This window comes from Urocampus carinirostris, chromosome 3 (assembly GCF_059441175.1).
Source record: "Urocampus carinirostris isolate Australia breed hairy pipefish chromosome 3, RoL_Ucar_1.0, whole genome shotgun sequence".
Classification (NCBI taxonomy): domain Eukaryota; kingdom Metazoa; phylum Chordata; class Actinopteri; order Syngnathiformes; family Syngnathidae; genus Urocampus; species Urocampus carinirostris.
In genome coordinates this window covers 16,842,005-16,869,959 of record NC_142351.1, presented here as the reverse complement: position 1 = coordinate 16,869,959, position 27,955 = coordinate 16,842,005, and the positions used below count along the sequence as shown (strand labels likewise).

General features: G+C 39.9%; 1 protein-coding gene across 1 annotated transcript in view; it reads left to right on the top strand.

The window, feature by feature from the left end:
- The window catches only part of xirp2a (xin actin binding repeat containing 2a), a 77,639-nt gene that overhangs the window by 34,154 nt on the left and 15,530 nt on the right, over nucleotides 1-27,955 (top strand). The window contains exons 2-4 of the mRNA XM_088329813.1: nucleotides 1,144-1,255; nucleotides 21,970-22,115; nucleotides 26,772-26,909. Coding sequence (XP_088185939.1) covers nucleotides 1,144-1,255; nucleotides 21,970-22,115; nucleotides 26,772-26,909 — 396 coding nt within the window. The remainder of the gene's footprint in view (nucleotides 1-1,143; nucleotides 1,256-21,969; nucleotides 22,116-26,771; nucleotides 26,910-27,955) is intronic.

The following is a 27,955-nucleotide window of genomic DNA, read 5'->3' as shown; positions in this document are numbered from 1 at the left end:
ACACCAGCAATCATGCAAATGTGTTTTCCTCATCCATGATTTTGTTGTTGTACAGCATTAGTCTTAATTTTCTACCTACTGGATACCTGGTTCAACCTACAGTAATCCCTCGGTTATCGTGGTTAATCGGGGCCAAGCCCCCCAGGAAATCCACATCTTCATAAAAGCACACAAGTGTCAAACTTACGTTGCAGTGAAATCCTTACCGAATCAGAGTACCGGTATATGACTGTAACAAAATAAAAACTATTGATCTACAATTAAATACACAAAACACAGAATTGCAGTTGAATGAATGATTGTCAGAAAACGAAATTTGAGGGCTTCTCCTTTCAATGTAAGAAAGCGATTTAGAGAGCAGCTGGCTAGCTGCAGGCTAACATCGGGTATCCTCAGGTTAAGCCCGGCTTCCACAATGATTAAAATATAACGGTCCCGATAATAGAAGTTTTCTACGAACTGTAGCTCCAGGTCATCTGTTTCATGGGTAATGGATCTGACATTGGTGAGATGCAAGCTTGGCAAGCGTAGCCTGTTACGTAACCAAGCAATAGCAGTAGGCCGGACCTGCAGCACCACAGTTGCCTTTTCTCAGTTGCTTCCAGAACTCGACAATAATCCACAGAGCACTCGTTGGTGATCACCATTGTTTGTGTTCTTCTAACTTTCCTCAGTGTGCAATTTTATTAATTAATTTATTTTCAATGTAACGAATCACTAAAAGCTAGGTGCCGCTGTATATTTCGGGTGGACCGAATGACGTGTGCCTTCACCCTGCTCTTTTTACAGCATACACCAGCCCATCACAGTCGCACACACAGGCAGTCACACCCACCCAAAACACACATACAACCTGCCTTCGTGACAGCATTTGCTCTCTGCTGTCTGCTGCAAAACACAACGCACGATGCATTGGTATCATCAACAAAAAAGACAGTTCGTATAAAAATCTGCAAAGCAGTGAACCAGCGATATCCAAAGTGCAACATAGCGAGTGATTACTGTATTTCAAAATCCATGATATAAATCCCTGCTTGTTTGTACTCGGACACCAAACAGCTGCTGTCAATGACCCGAGGCGGCACCTTGCCTGCGTCACAGTAAAGTGACTGCTCTACTCTTTTTCTTTCTTTTTGTAACCAGGAAGTGCCAAGTGTTCCAACATCACCATCCAGACGAGTGACATCCCGATGCAATGTGCTGCCCGATCAACCACGAGATAAGACAATGACCTTCTATCTGGATGACAGTTTCTGTGAGTACTTTCAATAACAACATAATGGGATGTTTGATAGGAGCCTCAGTGTTCTTCACTAGCCCTTTCAAATAACAAACCTACCCGCAGTAGAAAATATACGAAAGCATCTTGGGAACAATAGATGCTGTAATGATAGTCTGAAGTCTGTAATAGTCTTTAGTCTGTGCAGCCCTTTAAGACTTCTTGTGATTAAGGGCTATACAAATAAATGTGACTTAACTAAATAATTCTTGCTCGATAGGACTTGGCCTTTAGAAGATAATAAATCCCTTGAGCTATTTATTTTCAAAATCTGATAGCAACACTGAAGAAGTTACCACTAGTTTGTTTTCAGCCTATTATGGTTGAAGTGTGCCAATCTAACTTTTGGAGTCCTTCGAATGGTGTGTGTCCAGGTGTGTGTTTGTCTGTGATTGCCCGCCGGTGTTTGTGCCGGTTTACAGTTTTTAAGATTTAGCTCTAATGTCGAATGCCCTCGAGGTCATTCTAATGGGAATTTCACCGAAGGCTTGGGAAAAGTACAGCAGAAGTTGTTCAAAACTTGAGCGTTCAAACCACCGGTGGGTGGAGTGAGGGAGCACAAAAAAACACACAGCACAACAACGTTGGATCAGGCCTGTATGGCTGGAAAAGCATGTGCCAACTTAAAGAGAGTGGTAGTGTCTGTAAATTTACACAACTTGGATTTCCTTTCGTATATCGGGCAAGATTCTTTATGTAGAGGGGCCATTGTACTCATGAACTAAAGTACAGTAGTTTTTTGCAATGATGGTCATCAATATTGATATTTTAATTTATAAATAAAACATGGACATATAAGAATTGATTTCCAGGAGGCAAAGTTAAGATTTGTGATTTATATTTTGTCGTTAAGAAGAGCCCTCTGAACCCTATCAATATTTTCAGTATGTTAAGTTATCTGGACCACATGTAGAATACAGTTTGATCAGTTTCGTCATCAGGGTATGGGCAATATGCACCTTTGCTGGAGACTTTACTGTACTCAAAAGCTTGAGGCCTTTTATTTTTTGTCATTATCCAATGGCTCATTTTTAAAACCCCAATGTGTAATAATTGACCACTAAATGGCACTCTGTTGTCTGTTACGAGCAAGGGCCATTGATACACGGCAGAGTGAGGCGTCAGGATGCCGGAAGAACATGGCACTGATTTAATAAGGGTGTCATGATTACCGATATTCATCACCTGTGCCCGCTCCTTTGGCGCCAACTGCCTCGGACTCTGATTGGCCCTCTGTCCCTATTTAAACCCACTCCTATCTATCCCCTTTTGTCAGTCCGTCCGCGAACCTCAGTTAACTCCAGGCAAGCCTTCTTTCGACCCTGACTCCCACCTGTTTTTTGCTCCCGTTTGTCCCCCGGCTTCGACCCGTTTTTGATCCTGACCACGTCTCCTCTCCTGTCCCGGCTTTTGACCTTTTTTGTCCCCGACCACGTCTACTCTTCTTTCCTAGCTTACGACTCGCTTCCGACCCCGACCACCTTTTTGCTCTCTTGTCCCGGCTACTGACCCGTTTTTCCATTCCCAACACCGCCATTGCTCGCCATGGAAGATCCACTTCCGCGTTAAGAGCGACCTGCCTCCCGCGTCCAGCAACCACCGGATCGTGGGCGTAACCCTTTCTCTTTCTTTCAATATGTAAGAAACGCAACACAAGTGGGTCCTGTCTCCGTTCTGGTCCTGACAAGGGGATTCCACAGTAAAAAACCAATACAAATTTCTCGACCTTTGATTTATTTTCAATACAAATTAAAATTTTTGCCTGGTAATCAAATTAATGTTTTTTCTTTTTTACTGGATGAACGTTTTATTGTAACATTGGGAGGCGCTAAATATTACACACTGTCTCTTTAAGTGTTACAGTACGTGTTTGTCGCCTATTCCCACCCAGAATGTAATCTGATCAATACATCACTGTCGGTTGTTTTTAGAACTGTAGGAAAGCTACAATATAACTCGGCATTGGTTCAGCAGAAAAGAGGACCAGGCATTTATTATCAAGTGTGCATGTGCAAAGAAATATGTGTGAACAAATATTTCCATGCCGTGTATAGGACATAATCAGTTTGGATTTATGCAGGAGAATGCATTATGTAATATGCATAGCTCTGACTCTACACACACAAACAATATACAAATAGAACAAGCCAACCAGGCAAAAGACAGCCGGCCGGTTTCCTCAAAATATTTAATTAGTTGATCAATAAATTGCATTTGAATAAAATCAAGTTACACATTCTCATTCGGTCAGTAGAAAACGATTGCATTCAAGTAAACACACATCAGTGAGTTATGTAAGGGTCAGGGAATTAGTACTTAAAAGACTCATTCATTTAATGATGGCTCATGACATTATGCCAACCGCTTGCAAGAGGGGAATCCACCACCATAAATCGTTCTTTTCTGTGGGCCATGAAACATTTTCTTTTGAAATTAAGGTAATGCCCAAACTAATCTCCCTCATCAATTAATGGTTTTATTCGTACCATCTCCAACAATTGCTTTTTTCTGACAACTACGTCAAAGTCGGTCGAATATATTTTATCCATATCTTGTTTTTGTTTTTTTGCTGCTACTACTTTTGGTTAATTGAAGGAATTTCTTCCTCAACTTTTAATTTTTTTGCAGTACAAGTGTAACTTATCTTTTAATACGTATACAGTAATCCCTCGCTATTACACAGTTTACTTTTTACTCTTTTGCTACTTTTGCATTGTGTATTTGTCAAGACCAGAACAAAGACGGGACCCACTTGCGTTGTGTTTCTCACATGTTTTAGTGGAAGGAAGAGAAAGGGTTGCGCCCACGACGGACGCGGGAAGCAGGTTGCTCTGATACTCGGATTGCGCTCCGAACGTGGAAGTGGATCTTCTGTGGCGAGCGATGGCGGAGTCGGGGACGGAAAAAATGGGTCAGTAGCCGGGGCAGAACAAAAACGTGTTCGGGGTCGTAAGCGAGTCGTAAGCCAGGAGAGCAGCGTAGACGTGGTCAGGATCAAAAATGGGTCGAAGCCGGGGAACAGACGGGAGCAAAAAACGGGACGGGTAGGAGTCAGAGTCGAAAAAGGCTTGCCTAGTGTTAACTGAGGTTCTCAGACGGACTGACCAAAGGGGACAGACAGGACTGGGTACAAATACTGATTGGGAGCCAATCAGAGTCCGAGGCAGTTGGCGCCCAAGGAGTGGGCACAGCTGAGTCACATCAGTAATCATGACAGTATTATATTCTTCATTCTGATTGACTAATCACTCCCCCACTTATTATTATTATTTGGCATCACTGTTGTTGTTTGTAAAAACAAAAACAAAAAACGTTTATAGTACATTTGTTTGTTACACAAATGGTTGAGTCGGTAAAAAGGGTTTGTTTTTTTGGTTTCAGCATATTTGAATAATAATTGCAAAATAAATAAAGGCTCCACTGATACCCCTTACGGTGCGAGAGATCACTGCACTTTTTTTTACCACTTGTGCATACTAATTTCTAGTTTGGTCGAATATATTTACAACTTATGATAAATGAGTAGTAAGCTGTGGTCAATTTGCATGATAACGTATTCGATGTTTTGCAAGTGAAGGCGAAGGACAATTCCGATGTCACCAATAGAGCTGGAGAGAAGCAATGCAGTTGAGGACATTTATTACAAAGTTTCAAAATAAAGATAAAACAGAGTGCACTCTGGTCGAATCAATGAGAAGCGCGTCTCCCACCCAGAAAGGCTTCGACAAATCTTTCAGCCTCTCTCTTAAAGGAGGAAGGCGTCGATTATGCAAAATGGAATTCTCCTGGGAACTCACATTATACGATAGAAGAAATGATCTCAATAAACAAAAAACACTTGTTGAAACTGCACACATCTGGATTTTGAAGGTTGTATGATAAAATAAAGGTGGAAGAGCATTTCTGGGAAAGTACTGATAAGAAAGGATACAGCAAGTAAATACTTCAGTCAAATATGTGGATGAACAATTATAAAAACTAAATGTGTAATGTTGTTATTGAAGTAATGCTGTGATTATTAAATAATAAACGTAATAAAGCTGGAAAACTCATGTTATGGTGACAACCTATTTTGATAATCTAACATAAGTAAAGATCGGTACCACACACACACACACACACACACACATACACACACAAACTGCAAGTATGGCCCTGCCAATGCAAATTTGAAATCCCGCTAGCAATTTCAAGCCGATGATGTTTGTACCTTGTGTTTTCCAAAGCAACTATCTCACCGCTGACAGGTTGTCTCTGACAATGTCGCCCAATCTGCAGTGTCAAGTAACAGACTGTTGCGGCAAGGGGTGTTTTGCAGGGGCAGGCGATGAGTTGGGGGTCTGTTTCAGGCAAAGCCGTCAACTTTAAATAAAGCATCGAGGCATAGTCGTAAAGCAGATGCAAAGCTCTTGTCTTTATCTCATGACTCCTGGTCTTCATAAATCCTTGTTTATTTGCTACGACATGTGTCACTCACATGCTTCATAAAATAATTCAGTATGTAAGAGCAGTCGAGCAGTAGTTGGTAGACATTAGATTGCAAATGTATTTCTCATTTTTTTCTATTATATTCTTTGCTCCAGCAAAAACTACAAGCAGTAAATGTGTATCAGATTTCTTTATATTGAAAGTCAAACACTTAAACCGTCTAGAATGTTTGTCGCCACCATGCAAAATCTGGTTGAAAAGACATAAGGGTTCTATACGAAACACATATTTTTTTGGTGGTGAATTAAAAGTTAAAAAAAAATACATTTTCAAGGCAAAGGAAATAGTCTTTAAATATCTTTTGTTGGGGTTTAAATGCTGGAAGGGCTAAACATAAGCCTTTTTTGGACTGACGCTCAATCTCATCACTCCCTTTAGCCCTCAATTTCAATGGTTAATTTTTGCAAAGCTCGTTCATGATGAAAGTAAGAAAGTCTCAAACCTCTGCAATGAGTAGTGTAACGTGAAGGAGAGAGGGACACAAGCCCCTTTGTAAGTCAGGCCAGGAGCACCCTACCTTCTCCTTACCTAGTCCTCCTTCTGCAAAACTGACAAACTGAAAGCAATTTTGGGAGGGAATGCATCAATTATATATATTTCTTTAGTGTAATGGAATTGTAAATTACTACAGCGGGTGCTGCTAGACAAGAAAAACATGGAGGTAGGAGAGGTGGTTGTGGGGATAACGAGGAAGAATAAATGGGTATAAAGTGCAGTATTTGTTTATTGGCAAACTTATTTATTACAGTTTAAACTATACAGTATATTATAACCAATTCCAAAGTTACTGTTTTGAGGTTAGTAAAAACAGAAGTGAATGAACAATTCTCGACCATGTTTCATCATAACAAGCGTAGCTCAAAGTAATGACGTTAAAAGTAGGAAGTATGTTCCAGATTTCTAGACCAATCGTTTCCTTGTGTCAGAACCCAAAAAGAAGGAGGACCCAGACGTGTAACGTTTTCACACAAGCTTTATTTTACGGGAATGGGGCTGTCATGCGCGTGAACAAGGGATGCGACGATTGCTGGGCGGAAGAAGTGAAACAGAGGCAGACGAGATCAAGGCCGGACGGAATAGATGGAATCGATACAGGACACACGGGTAGATACCCGACGGGAGAGAAGGGATCAATACCGGGACAACATACGGGATCGATACCGGATACTTAAGACTGGAGCAAGATTCTGGACAAGACGAGACAGGCAGGATCGACATCGGATACTGGAGACTGGAGCTAAATACTGGGCAGAAGGAGACAGACGAGATCGATATCGGATACTGGAGAACGGAGCAAAATACCGGACAGGGGGAGACGGACGGGATCTATACCGGACATTGGACACACGAGCAGGAAATCGAACAGAGCCAAAACAGAAGTCCCGCAAGTGCAGAGGTTCGCCGACGGACTGACAAGAAGTGAATGAGAGCATTGAGTTTAAATAGGAGGGAAGCCAATCAGGCAATGAGCAGCAGCTGGCGCCAAACGGGCGGGGCCAAGTGAGAGCAATGAGCAACCGTGACACCTTGCCCTCACCGATGAAGTTTAAAGGGGAGGGAAAAATAAACAACTCTGAGTGGATAAGTGAAAGAGGAAGTATTGGGATTGATAAATGAAGTTTACAAACGGCCAAACAAGAATCAGCCCAAAGTTCAAATATGTTCAGTACTAAGTGGGTCATGTGTTGTGTTATTACAAATACTGTATTATGTACACAGATACGTACTGTGATGTGAATAGAAAAATCACATTATGTACAAGAGTACCATAGTAGTAATACAAAGTCAGGAACATTATTATATAGTTACCCCAGATAAACCCCACCACCCCTATCCTAACCAGGGGGTCGGTAAACCGAGGCTCAGGAGCAGCATGCGGCTCTTTAGCGTAGATGCTTACAAATTAAAAATTATGTGGGAGGGAAATAGGTTTTTCTTTTAATATGGTGTCTGTAGTAAGAGAACCATGACACAAACACTTTTAATGTTTTCCAATGCTGTAAAAATCTGTAGAACAAATATTACATTTCAACTACTTCCGTGCATCCCTTTTCTGCTTATTTTCCTTTCTCTTGTGTTTCCTGTGCGGAGTGTAAGCTACGCCCCTTTTAAAGGGGCAGTGTTACATTGTAACATTGCAGTAGGCAGAGGACACCCTGAAATGGTTGCCAGCCAGTCGCAGGGCACAGTGCGACATTCAGCAATTCAGACGCTCATTCATACCTAGAGACAATTTGGAGTCACCAAACAACCTGTCAAGGATGGTTTTCAATGTGGAAATGCCCATAGGAAACAGCAAAGGGAGGCTGTTAGCTGGATTCGAACCCGGGACTTCAGAACTGTGGGGTTGATGCGCTAACCATTCGATCACCGTGCCGCCTTTATTAATATTGTAATGAAGAGGGGGAGAGGTCAAGGCAAACATGAATTCGACACATTATGCTAGACATGATTATGCTGATCTAAATTTTATCTCATCTCTCATCTCATTAGCTGCACCGCTTATCCTCAGCAGGGTCGCGGGGGTGCTGGAGCCCATCCCAGCAATCATCGGGCAGTGGGCAGGGGACACCCTGAACTGGTTGCCAGCCAATCGCAGGGCACACAGGGACAGACAACTCGCTCGCTCATTCACACGCAGGGACAATTTGGACTGGCCAATCCACCTGAAATGCATGTCTATCTATCTATCTATCTATCTATCTATCTATCTATCTATCTATCTATCTATCTATCTATCTATCTATCTATCTATCTATCTATCTATCTATCTATCTATCTATCTATCTATCTATCTATCTATCTATCTATCTATCTATCTATCTATCTATCTATCTATCTATCTATCTATCTATCTATCTATCTATCTATCTATCTATCTATCTATCTATCTATCTATCTATCTATCTATCTATCCATCTAACTATCTAACTATCTAACTATCTAACTATCTAACTATCTATCTATCTAACTATCATCTATCTATGTCTTTGGAATGTGGGAGGAAACCGGAGTGCCCGGAGGAAACCCACGCAAGCACGGGGAGAACATACAAACTCCGCACAGTATGTCCGGTAGCTGGATTTGAACCCACACAGGAGGTTCCCAAGACCTTAGAACTGTGCCACACACGCCGCCGTGCTGCCCTCTCAAAATTTTATATTTATGATTATTTATCTTATGTGATGATGTGAAAAGTCTTTTGGTTGTCAAGGGACAGGAGCAAAATAATCAGCGGCTTATTCCTGTCTGCCCTTTCCCCTCTTCTCTTCTGTCAATTGTTAATCAAAGCTTTAAACTTTTTCTCACCAAGCATATGATTACCAGTGGGGAAAAAGAAAAATGTCAATAAATCAATCAATCAATCAAGGTTGCACAGAGTGGGAGTTCAACACAACTGACTATGGGCGGTGGGCAGGGGACACTCTGGACACAAAGACAACCATTCACTCACATTCCTCGGGAAAACTTCAACTCGCCAACCGTCGAGGACTCTCAAGTGCCTAAAGAAAAGCTACTCATGCAGGGGAGAACAAGCAAACAAGGGGAGGCTGGTAGCTGGGATTTGAGTTAGGACCTCTGAACTGTGATGCAGACATGGTAAACTGTTAATCACCGAGCCAAACCCTTGCATAAATAGAAAAAAACCCGACAGAGACTATTCTGCATTTTTTTATAGGTTGGGTCTCTTTGATTAGGTATTCTGTGCGAGTGCGTTTTTTTCCTCACGTTGGAACAGGAAATCCATGTGCAATTTCAGCGGGATTATCAGCAGGGTGCAGCCTCTCTTCAAGGCCGATAACCGCACTCTTCTGTGGTCAATGGGCTGCCGACAACAACTCACGGGGTGGGCTCAAGTCAGTAAACACCAGTGATCACAGCTAATGGAGAAAATAGACATGAATTATTCATCTGAAATGGATTCAATATTGTATTGTGGGAAGAAAATTGCGCCGGAAAGAATGAATGAAAAGGCTTTAGGTTGAGGTCAATCGTTTACGAAGGTAACCCACATGTTCTGCAGAGTAATGTTTGCTGACACGAGGGATTGATAGAAGAACTCTTTTGACATTGGCTGCTACGGCGTTTGGTCGGATGATTCAAAATCTATCCTCTCCAGACTACGTTTCACAAAGATCTGTTTGCCCTTTGTTTGACGAGGTGCTCGAAGCTGTCAGTTTTCACCAATGTTTGGGAGTCGGAGCCATTGAGCAGAATAAAGCAGGATTTCATTTTGTGAGTGTCAAGCTTATTCTAAAGTGCAGCTCTCGAGCAATATTCTTTTTAGATGTGTTGTTTTTTTGCATTTTATACAGGGATCAAAATTTTTCAATGCAGTTTCTGTATTGTTTGATCAACAACAGAAAGAGGCAGAGAAGATCCTCAACCTATTATGAAAATAATCTTTTTCTTCACAGATCAGCATGGTCTACTCTTTTGTTTCGTGCCAAATCATGAAAAACTAGCTATATATACACACCTGCTTGGTCTTTAATCTTTGTACAAAATATATTTGTGTCAACTTTCATTTATTTAGGCATGATTGAAGAGATGCAGCATATTTGGGTAACGAACTTTATTTTGATGGAGGAAAGGTTCAAATTGGCACATCTTAAAAGTAATATTTTTGCATTAGTGTCTTTGACTCGCCAGTGACATTTGTCTTAATGCATGTGCTTTCACACATGAGAAATAGACAGGGAAAAAAATGTATGAGTTTGATGAAAATCTGCCCACCAATATGATTGGCTAGCTACAGTATATCCTGCACAGCGTGCATCAGAATCAGAGTGATGTCTTTAAAGGCTGAGCTGAAGTTCAAGGAGAGCAGTCGCACATACCTCCCTTGGTTCTTCAGGTGGCTCAGTACGGAGTGGAGTGCTGTGGTGATGGCACGTGATCTTTTTTCCTTGTAGGCAAACTGGTTTAGAGAGTGACTGAATACATTCAACGGTGTTACGTGATTAGAATACAAAAAAAATCTGTATTCTGTTATAGTTACAGATAAGGATTTCATTTCAGGATTATTCATTTTTCTCACAATTTCATTTCTCAATCTATCCAATCTTCTCACTCCGAACATAGTCCTCAAACACTTCATCTCAAAAACATTCAATTTCCTTCTTAATGTTTTTATGTTGTGAAAGGATAGTGGGATTGTGGGACGCGTTCTTAAGGATGGGCTGGGCACCCGTATGATGCGGCAGGGGTAAACCAGTGAACAGAGCTGTTGAACAAAAGAGTGTGTCGTGTCACCCTGACCCGAATGACATGGCCGCTTTCTGGTGTCCTGTTTCATCTGGAGGGACGAAGCATGACCAACTTAGGTGCCGAGGTGCCTAACTTGTTTGGGTGTTTGGGCAATTGGGTTGGCCATGGTCCAAAAATTTTTGTGTGTGTTTTTTTTGGCTTTTTTTTTTCCCTTTTATTTTCTTTGTTATTGTATGTGTTTGTCTTGCTGTCGGACACCCCTCTTGAGGGATATGACCAAGGTAGATAGACAGACAGACAGACAGACAGACAGACAGACAGACAGACAGACAGACAGACAGACAGACAGACAGACAGACAGACAGACAGACAGATAGATAGATAGATAGATAGATAGATAGATAGATAGATAGATAGATAGATAGATAGATAGATAGATAGATAGATAGATAGATAGATAGATAGATAGATAGATAGATAGATAGATAGATAGATAGATAGATAGATAGATAGATAAATAGATGATTAATTTTTAAGTATAGTTACAAATGGATTGGGCACCGATAGAATAATTGTGTCATAATGTTAACCACTGACTCTCGAGAACAAAGAGGGATGAGGGATACACACGACGTGCGTGCACGGCGCACCACAACTCATGGTGTAGTTGCAGGCATGGGCTCTAATGAAAAGAATGCCTTTAATGGGTACTTAAATAGGGAAAAAACGCCACTGTTAAGGGCAAATTATGTCTTCCAATTTTGAAACTGCTGTCCAATTTAAGGTAACATTTACGGGTAAGACTGCCTATATTAGCTGATGTTAACTTTAGTTAGCTGGCGTGCATGCTGATACTGCTACTGGTTAGAACTTTTTCCTCTGGAAAATATTTTCAGTGCTTTGATAATCATTAGCTCTGGTCTTATGGTCATTAAAGTCTGTCCTGTATTCTCACAAGCCGATGTGTCCTTGAGCAAGACCCCAAATTTCCCAAAGTTCAGCTTCAATGTGCTTGGCGAGCATTTTGTAGTCTACACCGCGGTTTTTCATGAAAACTAAGCAGAGATATGTTCGAGACAAGGGCCTGTCAAGCAGCTCCGTGACTCACTGGTTTTCATTGTCTCAGTGTTGAAGTGATTACATTTTAAGTTAGTTGATGTGATTATTGGTATCAAGACAACCGTATTATAATTAGCTGTATAGATAATGACCTTTGTATCATGAAGCTTACGTAATAATTGACTTGTCAACTTATACGTTTCCCCATATTTTATACGTTTTTCTTAATCATTTAAAATTGTGTACACCGAATAACAATGTTTGTGCGGAGGCAAAGTGTTTTTTGTTTGGGTTTTATTTTTTATTTTTTATTTTGTTAGGCCGATTTTGTTTTGCTCATTTTTGGCTCTAATCCGGATCATCTTAGTATCAGTGGGGGAATAAAACTTTATTTTGAACATTATAAAATAAAAACGGGACAAAAACAATGACTCAACAACAAAAATAATGTTAACATAACACGTTTGAAAAGGGGTAGTAGTAAGAAGCAGACGCTTATATATATATATATATATATATATATATATATATATATATATATATATATATATATATATATATATATATATATATATATATATATATATATATATATATATATATTAGAGAGAGAGAGAGAGAGAGAGAGAGAGAGAGAGAGGGAGAGAGAGAGAGAGAGAGATAGATTTTCTAGATATATAGATCAAACTTGTGTATAAAATGGATATAATCTGGATATTACAGGCACAAGCATCAGGCTAAAGAGGAGCTCTTCAGCAGACTGTGTAGAAGTCTGAAATATCCAGTTCATCAAATCAGTCGTTTTAGCTAAAGGAGACATTACTCTCTGTGGGTCCAAGGTTTCTTACCCCTGCATCAGAATGGCTACAAGTGAAAGACTGGATCTCATTGGAACGTGAAACTGTAAACTATATGCTAAAGCAGGTGATTATACAATTTTATGGCCTTTTCCATACCTACACAGAGCGTATGTAACTTCTGTGTTCATACCATTGCCTGTGACATAAGTGAGAGAGCATGCGAAGTACCTCGATACTTGCATCTATAAAAAGGCCAAGGCGCATGCACCAACCCTCTCCTGTAAGGCCATCCTATTTCTTTTTTTACGTAGGGGGAATCTAAAATAAAATCAGCTGTCACCACATGCCAGGGCCACACTGCTGAGGAACACGCTGCTGGAGCTGGTCTCCAAGCTTTGCTCTTGGTCTCTATCGCGGATCTGCTGCTTTTTCTGATAGATTTTAATTTTTGGACCCTGAAAACCTTTTACTATCCAGTAGAATTCTATCAAGTTTTGCAGTGCTCTACTCAGCAAAAGGTAAGTAGTCCTTGTGAATTATAAATAGTAAGCGTACTTCAAAACAAGTGAACCAATTTTACCTCAAGCGCCCTTACAGAAAACCATAATGGCGATCGGGACGACATTTACATTTTTAGATTTTTGTTTTGATAGCTAGGGGTGAGGGGTAAAATATTGTGATTTTGAGTGGCCAAAAGCAGCAAACTGTGATTTTTCAGTGACTCCGCAAGGCTTTCTGTTTTCAATCAGCCATCATGGCTGGCGACAAGCTCAGTGGGAGTATTCTGAGAGTGTATCGAATGAGAAACAAAGTGCTTAGCTGAGCACAAGGAACCACTCCAGGGCAATCCATTCTGCATGTAAAGAACTTCTTCTGATAGATTTGACAACTCCATTATTGCGCCTGTTTTGCTTTTATCTGCGGGAAGAAAATCATCCTCCATGGCTGACACTTCAATTAGTCGGGCTCATTTGGGGTGCTCCTGTCGACGCACACCAATCAAAGACTACACAATTGTATTGCTGAGGACGTGTGGTTTGAGGGGGGCCTGAGAGTGGGTGTTGGGCCAGTATTCTTTACTTGCAATGTAACTTTTAATCACTGACATTTCACATTTGTGTCAGTCTGACATCAGTGACAGGTGACTGAAATTTGTGATTCACAATTTCAGTCAACCGCCACTGAAAAATAGTTTTAAGCAGCTATTAAAAGGATGAGGGTCTCAAACGAATCCTTTCTTTACTCACTCATACTATTTTTTGCGGGAACTCCGGGCACTCATAACATCCCTTCAGGCTTTTTGGTTTCGTTTTTTGAGAAATAACTGAAGTTAGATTTATTGTTTGTTTTATATATTTCACGGCTCACGGATCCCTTAACCACCGGGGTCTTAAGGGCACCACTTCCTGTGGTGTGTCTTGGGCAGGTGCAGCATGTCGGCACCCATCCTTGGCCAATAAATTTGATTTTGATTAAAAAAAGAAGCAAATGTAAAAGGCCATCCAGCTCACCATTTTCCTGAATAGAAATAAGAGGTCCACTGGAATACACAACAGGTAGTGCTAGAGCTCCTGGAAATGATATGTTTGGGATATGACAAAAACAAATGTAAATTTCACTGAATCCAATATTAGTTGTCTTGAAAGGACCGTTATGTGTTGTTTGACCACTAGATGTCTCTGTATAGTGTAGTGAAACCAAAAACAAATTTTAAAAAGCACAAGTAAAATGCCAAACAACTGAAACTCAAAGTGACCAAAACACACCATTTTACTTCTCATTTTTTGCCCAGCCTTTTTTAGGTTTTTAGGCACCCGTAGCAGCACGATGACTGACAATAGGTAAACTCTCTCTTGGTTTTTCTCATGTTATTTAAGGTAAAAGGTAATTTCATGACCAAGTATTTAAAAAAAATGCATGTTTGTAAGTATTTTTACTTATCATTTAAATAAATATTAGTATTTTTTTATGAATTAAGATTTATAAATTATTATCATTTATAAAAGTTTGTAGATTTTTAAAGACCCAACATTGCGTACTTACAATCTTGCAGTGAAACCCCCATTTTCATTTCTAATTTTTGATCCGTGGTAAGGCTGAAGTTTCATAAGTTGAAAAATGTTTACAGTCAATTTCATAGATAAGAGTCAAATACCATTTAACAGTTATGAATATTAAAATTCTTTATTTATATATTAAATTTACAGTATATGCTTAATAATGACCCCTTCCACACACCGTACTAAGCACAAAATCTCCTTAACTTCACTGAAAAGAATTTTCACTCGCTGTTTCACTTTTCATCAATTGCAAATTCATCGTTGCTTATTTGACCAATTTTGGGCAAATTTAAGATATAAAAGCAGCTATTTGTTTATTCACATTTTGAATTCTAAAAGTTAAAGTTGTTAGGTACAAGATGCGTTTAGGAAAGTGTCCTGTGCGTGAGTTCAAAATTTAAATGATGCACAGTTATCCCTCGCTATATTGCAGTTTGCTTTTCACGGTTTCGCTACCACATAGATTTTCATTGTGCGTTGTGTTCTGCATTATGATTGGCCAAAAAGTCACACTGCCCCTTTTCTGCCTGTGTCTGCCTGTGTCGGTATAAACTGTCAGTTACGTATGGGAAAATATTTTTCAATTTAAGTTTCTCTAAAAGCCATCATGTCAACAAAACGCTCAGACCGACTGCGCCTGGGCCCCAAAGGGGAGGAACGTGCTATCTATTGCCAAAAGAGTTGGACTTCTCCACACGTTAGCTACAAAACATCATTGAACTAAAAAGGATCGCTTATTTAATCAATATAGTAGTGTGATAAAGCTGCATGATTATTTTGAAAATGTTAATTTGACAGTACAGAACTTTTTTTGTAAAAATTATACATTTGTTCAAAACATTTTTGAGCCTGTAAATTGGTTTGTTCCTTTATTTTAATGTATAATAGAGTATTAAATAAATAAATAAATACAAATTCGACTTCGCGGGTTTTGACTATCGCGGGATCTTCTTGAAACTTACTCTCGCAAAAAACTTGAATCTAAAAATATATCAAAATAGAAAAAAGGACAACACTAAGTTGTAGGTGCGTATGAAACATATCGGCAGCAAAAAGTGAGGGAACATATTGAGGTAAAGGTGGTGTCGTTAACTTCAACATTTTCTACTTGCCGATGCCATCTTCTGGCTGAAATTATCATTGCAGCCTCTGTCATGACCTTTTATTGCGCATGCAAATTTTAGATGCGCTCAAATAATCCTCCTTTTTAACCTTGGCTTAGCATTTGGACTGTACTTGAAACATTTTCTTACTTTCACCATTTTCATCCTAGAATAAAATAAAACCGCAGAATGCACGTAAAATCACCCACCCCCCAGCCCCAAGCCTCCTTTCCTCTAGTGTAATAAGCTCCATGGCCGAAACACCTAGGGTAAAAGTAAGATAATAGCAAATAGGCGCCATGAAAAAAAGGCTCTTTGAACTCAATAGTGCATGGTTAAGACATACTTGATAAAAAAATATATATATTTTGAAACTTTTTAAGGACACCTCAAACTACGCATCCCTCCATTAATAATTACGATAGTGGGAGAGTTGTTTTATGAATAATTCCCTTAGCACAGAACCCTACACCCATGGAGGAGAACATGATGCTGCAGTAACAAGCAGTATATAAAAAGATCCATTTTATTTTCTTTGCCATCCAGCTCACCTTTGCGCAATGGCAGTTTTGCAGACAACATTCTTGTGGAAGGCGGTGTTGTCACTGCCGTCATCATTTAAAAAGTCAGTCTCTGGCTCTCTGACAGCTTCTGACCATGACGTGATCGTTCTTCTCTGGTGATGAATGAAGCCGTTATCCTTGTGCCTCTGTCAATGTGCCTGTGCGAGTTTTCAACATAGTCTCAGGTGTAGGATATCTGACCTATATTTATAGAATGGACTCAGTTTATTTCCAGTAGCCACTGGCTGCCTATTACTCATCACACACCAACATGCCAAACATAACAGGACGCTTAAACCGGTGTCATGAGGACAACGTGTTTTTATCAGGTGGTGCTTGAATCATTGTAATGAATAGCCCTCAAAGTCACATTCGGTGTTTATGGTTGGCGGCTGTCCTTGCTGGTAATATTTTGTGGGGTTTGTCTCTGCCTCAGTGGCTGCCAATTATTTACAAGCACATCTTTGTGAGAAATATACGACGTATTATAAGATTTTATCTACTAGGGCTGGCTGATACCCGAATTTTGGTATCAGTCCAATCCAATGTAAATGCATGATGGTATGGATTAATATTCATCCGATACTTATTGCTTAAAAATGTCTTTATCTTTAAATAATTGAACCCTCCTCCACTTAAGTTAGTTTATAAATATAATATCCGTAGACATCTTGGGCACTAAAATGACAATTTTTTAACACTAATAACTTTATAAATAGAATGTATTAGAAAGAATAGAAGATAAATATTAATATTTCTATTACACCTGTTTACTAAAAAAATCCAAGAGAGTCAGAAAACTAGCAATGTAACTGTCAGGTCCAGAACGGAGACAGGACCCACTTGCGCTACGAATTGCACACACGATCTGGTGATCGCTGTTCGCAGGAAGCAAGTCGCTCTGAAAGTGGAGGTGGCGAGTGATGGCGGTGTCGGGAACGGAAAAAACGGGTCAGTAGCCAGGACAGGAGAGCAAAAAACGTGGTCGGGATCAGCAACGAGTCGAAAGCCAGGAGAGGAGAGTAGACGTGGTCAAGATCAAAAACAGGTTGAAGCCGGGAAACAGACGGGAGCAAAAACAGAAGTGAGTCAGTGTCGAAAAGCTTGCCTAGAGTAAACTAAGGTTTGCAGACGGACTGACAACAGGGGACAGATAGGAGTGAATTTTAATAGGGACAGAGAGTCAATCAGAGTCCAAGGAAATTCGCGACAACGAGGCGGGCCCAGGTGAAGCATATAGGCAATTATGACAGTAACAATAGAAAAATATAATAAAATATTGTGAACAAGACAACTAAAATATCTTCCATTGTGCAATATACCTAAAGTTAGTGAGAATCCCTCTTCTTGTCCATAGTGACAAGAGCTTTTTGTTCAGGAACAGCATTAGGTTTACTTTTTTGGTTGAAGCTTATTGCGCTCTCTTTTTATGTGTTTATTCCAACTTGTGGTGCCACAGTGGCAGACCACTATACCTCACTAATGACACTTTGCGTAGTCCTTTTCTGTAGGTATAAAAAACAAATCCTCATTGTGCTGCTTTTCCTATTGGCCTATTTTATTTCTAGCTTCTGGTAGGGCTTCTCCCATAGAAGCAGCAGCAGGCCAGGTAGGGACAGGTGCTAAAAGCATGCCTGTTAGTCATCCACTCAGGCATAAACATAGAGAGGTCATGGGCTCTGGGTGAGGGAGAAGGGCTGCGCTTTCTACGTAGAGAAAGATGCTTCAAAGGAAAATGGTGAAGAAGGAACGTAGCGATCAAGCATTAATATTGTTCCGATCCAAGTACTTCCTTCGCATTGAAAATTGAATCAATTCGCCAACCCCTTATATAGTTAACGCTCAACTTTTCGATTCAGTTTCATCAATAGAGACCACATGCCCCAGAAATCTCTTTCTTATTTCAAGAACTATTTTTCGTGCATCCATTTATCTTTTCAAAATATTGAATTAGACCTGCATGTAAACAAAGACTGAACAGTAAATGTAAAACTAGAGAGAGTTGAATTCAGTAACTTATTTTGTGCATATAAACTTGCTGATATCTTTGGCAGTGTGACAGAAAGCTGTTAATTTGAGAATCCTGAAAGGGAAATGAGATGATCTTAAAATGCTTCTATGAAATGTCATCCAATATCAAGTGAAATGAATACATTTGGTTCTTTACTCCAATCACATTGGCTCAAGAAATTTAACCTTGCTAGCATATTGCGTCAAAATGTTAGGATTCATATTGAAAGGTTTATAATCTACCCATAGTGATACAATAGAAGGACTCTGTGTGTTATTTAACCACTAGATTTCACAATATAGTTAGTGTTGTGTAACAAAAAGGAGTGCTAAAAGTACAAGGAAGAATACAAACTACAGAGACTCAGAGAAACCCAAACAGACAAATTAAATTCTCATTTTATCCTAATTTGTTTTAGGTTTTTGGATAACTAGCAAAAAGAAAGATGGCCATTATGTAAGCTCCTACTAGTAGAGGCTCATGTAATCGAAAAAAAAAGCTCAACCTTGGCCATGAAAAAGTAAATAAGTAAAAGTAATAAAAAGGTAAAATGTGTGGATCAGAGGAAAAAGGTTTTTGAGATTGATTGGGTGTTTGAGAGATTTTGCAGAGACTGAACCGGCATAGCATTAAAACATGTTGCCTGAAATACATTTTATGACATTTACTACATGACTGGTTATAAATCAACTATTGCAATCATAGTGTCAACAGGGTTTAATGAAATGACTAGTTACCATAACATGTATAGCCTATATAGCCACCATATAAATGCCATGAAATTAAAACAATGTGTGGAAATGCTGTAAAACCCATTCATTGTTTACACAATTGGCAGTAGTCATACCACATGTATGTCACGACCGGTACAAGCAGGGAACCCAAATGCGTAACGTTTTCACACAATGCTTTAATAAGGGATCGATACCGGAAACAGAATCAGGTCACGAGTAGCTGGAACAGGAGAACGGAGCTTGGATCAGGGGTCTAAACAGGAAACAGAATCAGGATACGGGTTGCCGGGACAGGAGAACGGAGAGCGGAGATTGGATCGAGGATCGAGACAGGAAACAGAATCAGGATACGGGTAGCCGGGACAGAACAGAGCTTGGATCGGGGATCGATACAGAAAAGAGAATCAGGATACGGGTAACCGGTACAGGAGAACGGAGCTTGGATCGGGGATCAATACAGGATACAGGCTACAGGAAATTGGATACAGGGCGGGACAGACGAGAGCCAGAGACAAAAAGTGCTTGCCTTTCAAGGGCAGAGGTTCGCTGACGGACCGACGAGAAATTAATGAGAGTACTGAGCTTAAATAGGAGGGGAACCAACCAAGAAACGAGCAGCAGCTGGAGCCAAACGAGCAGGCATAGGGGAGGGCAATGGGCTAATCATGACAATGTATCTCTGGGAATAATGTGGTTGTTAGTCTGAGATAGAACAGGCTAGCTGACTGTAGAGAATAAAACACCATAGTAGCTAAGCCAAGCTAAATTTAACCTGCTTTCATATAATTGACTTGAGGCTAAACCCAGCCAAAATAACAAATATATACCAGCCTTATGCCTTATCTTGGTTTCCCTGAGTTGTATGCTATAATGCTCAATCCATTGTTCATGTTCAGTCAATCGACGCCATCCCAATTGTGTTTGAGAGGGACCACATCTCATTTTATTGTGACTTTCATTGTTTTATTTCCTTTTTCTGCCCAGAAAAATGGGTACAGAGGAGGTTAGTGATAAGGGGAAGGAAAAGTGGAAAAACGTGATAACAATGTTTGATTAATACTTTTGGGTATACATTTATTTTGGTAAGTGGCTACTTTAATCAGTTTCAGGTTTACATACACGCATATATAGGGTACTTATGATAAATTTGGTTTTGCGGGTCATTTTGTTTCTTTAAATTAAAAAATGAATAAATTCTATCCCCGCACAATCCTCATTTGCTGATTGAGAAGTGGACATTTTTTTAGATTTGGGACGCAGCATGTCATTAGGGTCTACTGTTGAGTCCTTATGTCAGTCCGGTTAAGAACCACCGGCCTAAAGCCTTTGTTGCTCCAACTGAATGGAATGTATCGACCAATGGAGATTTAAATGTCAAAAGAGAAGCTGCACAGAACAAACAGAAAAAAAAGCAGGCAGATGATTTCTCAGACGGAATCTTTATTATCATCGGATATATTCCAAAGACGCAGGTTAGGCAACTCCTTACAAAAACTTCAAATGACTTACCCCTTTGTTTGTACACATACATTGAATGAAAGGCAAATACTGCATGTGAGTGTCTGATGACAAGACAAATAGGCGTAGGATTTCAAATGTCCAAAGGTTCCGCCATGCACCGATAATGAGAGAAAAATATTTTATGTAGGTTTTCTTTCATCCTATGTTGTTGCTGCAAGATACTGAAAATGCAAAGAGCTAAAAGGTCCAATGTGGGTGTGGGTAAAGACATGGTACAGCGTTCTCTGTAGCTTAATGATGCTTTGTAGCGCAGAAAAGTCAAATGCAGAATCAATGGTCTTCTCTAATTGGTAGTCCACAGGGTGCATCCAGTAAAAATGGAGAATCATAAAATAGTGCATGTTTATTGATGGCTTTGTTACTGTTTTCTTTCCGATGTGTACATACAGAGTGGCAGTGGGAAAAAACAATGCTGAATATCTTTGATATTTTCTACACCAGTGGTCTGCAACCTTTTCTGTAACTCGAACCGGTTTAATGTCAGACAAAATTCTCAGAGCCTGGCCCAATAATAAAATGAGTAATAATAATGATCATAATAATAATAGTGATAACGATGATAGAAAACTCACTAGATCACAAGGGATCTACCTCTAAATGACATAGGACAATGCATTCGATTTGATCTCATCCTCACACTATTTTTAATCACGTTACCACAATGCACAATGTTGGCGGAACTTTTTCCCATAATGCCCCATTAGAACGTTGCACAACGTGGGATCATGAGTAAAAAGAGTGTGACAATGTGATCGAATCTAATGCCTCTTCCTATGTCATCTCGGTTCCTACAGGCCAACTGGTTAGGAATTGGGCTCGATTCCCATTGTATCCATTGCCGAGCAAATGTGATCACCATTGCTTAATACAGTGTATGATGCACATCCAAATTTTCAGTTTTTTGGGGGGATAAAACAAAATGCATTTTTACACAAATAGATACGGTATAAGAAAAAAATAAGACATATTATTTTTAATTCTGTGCAGCCTGACACCGAAAGACCCACGGCCCTGTACCGATCGGCAAACCGATGGTTGCTGACCATTGGTCTACATTGATCTCAAAGAGGATGATGTTTAATTAACATCTGAGGTAGTCACATCTTGATGATTTTTTGGTTTGTGTGTTTTTGTGTTTAGCAGCAGAGCAAGCATCCATCCAGGGGGCTCGGGGTCTTGACACTGATGACGGTGAAACCAGCGAGTCTGTGTCACTGAAAGAGCGTCTTGCCATGTATCAGGCTGCAGTGTCCCAAAAGGAAAGCACCTGCTCCTCTTCTGCAGCAGTAAGTAAAGTTATGTACATGCAATATAAAATAGGTGGCGTGTCAGGACCAGAACGGAGACAGGACCCACTTGCATTGCGTTTCTCACATGTTTTATTGGAAGAAAGAGAAAGGGTTGCGGTGATTGATGGACGCGGGAAGCAGGTCTCTCTGAACGCAAAAGTGGATCTTCCGTGGCGAACGATGGGGCTGTCGGGAACGGAAAAACGGGCCAGTAGCAAAAACGTGGTCGGGGTCGTAAGCGAGTCGCAAGCCAGGAAAGAAGAGTAGAGGTGGTCGGGGACAAAAAGAGCTCGAAAGCCGGGACGGGAGAGTAGACGTGGTCAGGATAAAAAATGGGTCGAAGCCGGGGGACAGATGGGAGCAAACAACACGTGGGAGTCAGGGTCGAAAAAGGCTTGCTTAGTCTTAACTGAGGTTCACAGACGGACTGACCAAAGGCGAAAGACAGGAGTGGGTTTGAATAGGGACAGGGAGCCAATCAGAGTCCGAGGCAGTTGGCGCCAAAGGAGCGGGCACAGGTGATTCACATCCGTAATCATGACACGGCGGTTAGTTGAGATGAAAGCTATGCGGATGCCAAATCATTCTACTGTAACCTGACGACTTGGTCAGTGGACAATAAAAAAGTAAAATAAATAAGGTAAAGCGATGAAATCTGCCAGTACAAAACTCCCACTATAAATGGGTGAAACATTATTGAATGGAAAGGTTTCTGAGTGTGGTGATGTCATTTTTTTAAGTAAGCATGGGTTTAACAAGATTATTTTTTAAAAACCCAATGGAGGAAGCCGATTTAAAGGGAAATTGTGTATTATTTACTGTCTCAAATGGTAAAAAAAACACAATATTGATTTGTAAAATAAATAAAAATACAACTAGCATATAAATATTTTTTTTATAATACTTGTGGGTCAAGATATTTTAATTTACTTTACATAATATGGGGCTAAATTAGAGGAAGCTGACATGATTGACAGCCATCTTGCTGCTAAGGGTACCCCCATGACCAAAAACCTTGTGAAAGGGTGACCCAAAAAGAACAATCTGAGGTTTGGTCTATTTGAGTCTCTATAGTTTGTAATTTTCCATGTGCTTTGTAGCAACAGTTTTCGGTTGAACTGCACAATTCAACAAAATTTATTGGTCTAATATTATACAGTGTCCATTTAAAAAACTACTTGGAGTATTGTAGTCTCATTAGTAAATATACTAGAGCACTACTTCAGGTTTCTTTACAAAATAAACTTCCAATGCTTAAAATGAAATACATTTTATTCAAAAACAAAATACAAATAAATGATGTATGTACGTATGTATGTATGTATGTATGTATGTTTGTATGTATGTATGTATGTATGTCTGTATGTTTGTATGTATGTATGTATATTTGTGTGTATGTATTTGTGTGTGTTTGTAAGTGTGTACAGTATGTTTGTACGTGTGTGTGTGTGTGTATGTGTGTGTGTACGTGTGTGTGTACGTGTGTGTGTACGTGTGTGTCTATGTATGTGTGTATGTTGTACAGTATGTATCCATGTGCGTGTATTTGTATGTGTGTACAGTATGAATGTGCGTGTGTGTGTGTATATGTGTGTACGTGTGTATGTATGTATGTGTGTATGTTTAAACAGTATGTGTGTGTGTTTGTATGTGTGTATGTTTGTATGTATGTATGAATGTCTGTGTGTATGTATGTATGTATGTATGTATGTGTGTGTATATGTATGTGTGTGTGTATGTATGTGTATGTATCTATGCATGTATGTGCGTATGTAAGTATGTATGTATGTATGTATGTATGTATGTATGTATGTATGTATGTACAGGATGTATGTGTGTATGTAATGAGAGAGTGTTTGTTAATCCTCTTTTCTAGATTGGTTATAAAAGCAACATTTTTCAATAAACGTTATAATTTAAAAGTGATTCTAACAGAGAATTACGATGACGCATTAGCTCTGCTTTTACATCGGTGACCTGGGTACCAGTCTTCACGGTAAGCCTTTTAAAGGCAGACGTTTTACTGACGTTTCTATCCAGACAGGTTCTTAGTGCCTTTCAAGTCCATCTAAATTAGCCTCAAATAATAGGTTCCAAACATCCATCCATCCTTTGTCTGGACAGAGTTCCAAAATTGCACCATAGTGACTTATCGTGCATCATATAATAGCAGTATGGAACAACGGCCGGCACAGCTTCAAGCAGGATTCACTGAATCATTTTCGTGCACTTCACTGCTGTAATAGCCGGTGTAGCAGAGCCACAACCTCTCTGACCTCACTTAATGCTTAGCGCCAGGCCTCTTGTGGCAGCACTGACAGCTGAGAGTTAGAGCCAGAGTTCCCCGAAATATATTTGCATGGGATTTTCACTTTTTCTCACCTCTTCCATCTTTACTTGGGGCAAATGTCGTCAGCATACCCAAACGATTATAACAGGAAACCCATTGAACCCTTGTGTGCCTTGTCAATCATCCATCACAAACAGACCATCCATAGTTTTCTTCCCTGCAGGATTGCACTGTGACTTTTCTTATTTTGCATCAATCAAGTTAAACAAACAAAAAACCTAAATATTACATAATACGGAGCTTGTATTGTCAGTTTGTCCACGGACAAACAAGTATGAAAGGAGTCAGAGGATTTGGCTTTTGTTTTAAGGAATCCACATTAGATAGATAGATAGATAGATAGATACTTTATTCATCCCCGTAGGGAAATTCACACTTCCAACAGTCTACCCTGTTGTTTATTAACAGATAAACATGATGCCCTAGGGGTGCTTGTAGCGAAGTGGATGACGTCACGCCAGTCCAAAAATTCGACATTCCTGCGGCAGATGGAAAACTTTTCTTTGTGAAAATCCAGGGATACACCACCTCGTGTTAGCAAGTCCGCCTCCTCTCCGATTCCCCCCGGCTTTCGTGTCTCTGTTTAGCGGCGTTGAAGCCGGATTGCTCCGGGTAGCTCCGGGTGGCTACACGTTAGCGTCCGGAATGCTAAACGTGAGCCACGTTTCCGCAAAACACAGCAACTGGCTCCCTGTGCGCTTCGATGTTTTCCACCAGCACTCGATTATCTTATTTGGTCGTGAATTCGTATTTACCATGATTACGGATGGTACCGAAGACTTATAACGCCGCTAGCCGCTACGCTAGCTCCGGCTTTTCCTCCACGATAGGCCCCTTCATCACGCCGGCACGAGAATTCTTCAGGGCAAGGAGTTGAAATTCCTTGAATAAACGCATTTCTTGTGCGTTAAAACCCATGTCCATAGGATAGAAGTAATCCATAGTGTAGTTGTCAAAACGGGAAGAAAAAACACCGAAGATAGGAGCAGACAATAAAACAATAGGGCAGCTGCTGGAAAAGGCAGCCGCTCGTTGCAGCGCCGCTTTGATCTTTTTTTTTTTTTTTTTTTTTTTACTGGAAACCATGCAGGTATATCAGCTACTACCGTGAATGACATTAAATTGTATCGTGCATGATGTAAATTGCAGAATAACAAAATGATAATGGTACAGTCTAGTAGACACTCAAAAAAGGAGAGAAGACATCAATGTATTTTGAACTTACAAGGAGTACAGGAGAGGAATGTCAGAGTGCAAAATTCCAAAAATGTTCCAAAGCCAATCTGCTCCTTACAGATTGCATTGGACTGATTGTTTGCGTATACATTTGACTTGAACTCTGTTAAACACAATGAGTGTCACAATCCTGCTTTCTGAGTTCTGCTCTTCTGTATGATCTCCAGTTCTCTCGCTTGCTTGCTCACTCTTGCTTAATCTTAACGTTTTTAGTCAATAGCTTCCGGGTACTAATTTCCACCTCACAGCTGTCTTGATTTGTGTCCTCCCTTTATCTGTACTTTGTACCCTTTGGTCCGTTGCCTGCTAGCACTCTTGTCTCAGCCTCTTGTTATTCCAGCGTAGCAAACCCTTGCCCGCTCTTCCAGATCAGGAGAGGCACCTGACAAACTCCTTTGCTGTTTGTGGTTTGACTGGAACATCTTGCTTGCATCTCGGCACAAGATTGTTGCCTTCCTATCTGACTTACCATGTACCGAACCCTGCCCAAATAAAAGGCCACCGTTTGCTCTACTATTCTGTGTTTCTGCACTTTGCTTCCACCTCACCTCGAGTGGTTTCATGCAACAAGACTAAAATAGTTATGTTTAAAAAAAAATCACATGCATTGATAAATTATTTAAAAACTATACTCTACTTGGTTTCCAATTGCAAGTGAATCAGACTTGTGATTTGAATCCCCAAAAAAACAAATAATTTTAAAGCTTGCACGTCTGCTACATTGCACTCACTGACAGACAAGCATTTATGTTATAATGTAAAACACCAAAACTTAAAAACCTTTCCTTCTGTGCCCCTGCATGAACAAGACATTTTGAAAGTTTAACTAGCTAGATGTAATAACAATGAACAATTTTGTAAATAACTGCAATTATAGCTGCAAGGACAATGTTAAATTCACTAGATTGAGTAGAGTCATTCTCTTTCACTCAGTACATCCCAATTCTTTGAACCATAACCATGCCTTGCTCTCTTTTCAACGCCCACATTTTCTCCTCTGTAAACATTTTGAACTCCTGTATTTGATGTTTCTGTTCATTTATACTGATTTCAGATGTATTTTACAGGTAATGGAGGACTCAGAAGCCTGTTCACTGCCAGGTGGCCTGGCCAGTGTGAAGAAACAGTTTGAAACCCAAAACGTTTCCTCCTCATCTTCCCAGTCCAGCAGCACCCAGTTCCATTTCCAGCAGAGATCCTCACAGGTGAGAATGACAACCCAATTTGATGATTGTGTAGCAAGGGTTCTTGGGAGCTCCAAGGAGGAATGGTTTGGGGACCATGGCAGATGGGGTATTGTGGTAAATTGGTACGGGCCACCAAAGACAACGGCTTATTTGTCAGATGCATATTGTTAGATTAGAAAAATGCAAATTAGCATTTCAACGAATGAATAATAATTGTACTTCAAATACATTATATATAATGCTGTTTATTCATTGAAATAGCATTAGCATGCGGAAGCTTGCCTATTTGGACTTGCAAGTTAAGACCTGATGCTGTACCAGAGAATGGTTATTGCCAGTCGGTTTCACATGTCAGGCTGATTTGGAATAGCTACTTACAGCAAAAACTGATAAACAATAATATGGCAAAAATATCTCTGCATTTTGTTACGTTCTTAAAAAAAGAAGAAAATTGGACTTTTCTGACTCATTTCATTTCATAGTAAAATAAACTAACTGAGAAGATCTCTTTTTTATGGTAGCTTTAGTGTGTAAACATAAACATTACACTGACATGCTATCAACTAATCTGTACAGGTTTGTTTTTCAATTGCTCCTGTCATTTATTACAGTTATCAGTAATGATTAAAAGAGAACAAAAACCAATGAGCAACCACTCGGCCTTCGATTTTAGATAATCAACATTTTTAAAGAGTCATTAACAATGCTTAATCATGATTGCACTTCACTGAGAAATGTCATGCTTTATAGTCTCATTTTTTTCTTTGGTTTATTACGCTTTTACTGTTTCTGCTTGCCGAACACGCCATGATAACAAGTAGGGGGGTGGCTGAATTGGCATGCTGGTCTCTGTAATAAGTTTAAGGGGGACTCACACAAGGGCCATTTCTCAAGTACCGTGGCTAAACAGTCTCCCTTGGGCTCAGTTCTTTGGACCAGTCACTTTCAAAATACAGTTTAAGTCATTGCGTTGATTTATGCAAGAATAGGAATAAAACATCATTATAGGAGAGCTCTTGGTATGGTAAGCAAGTATGCTTGAGAATGGTACAATGGCCCCAGTG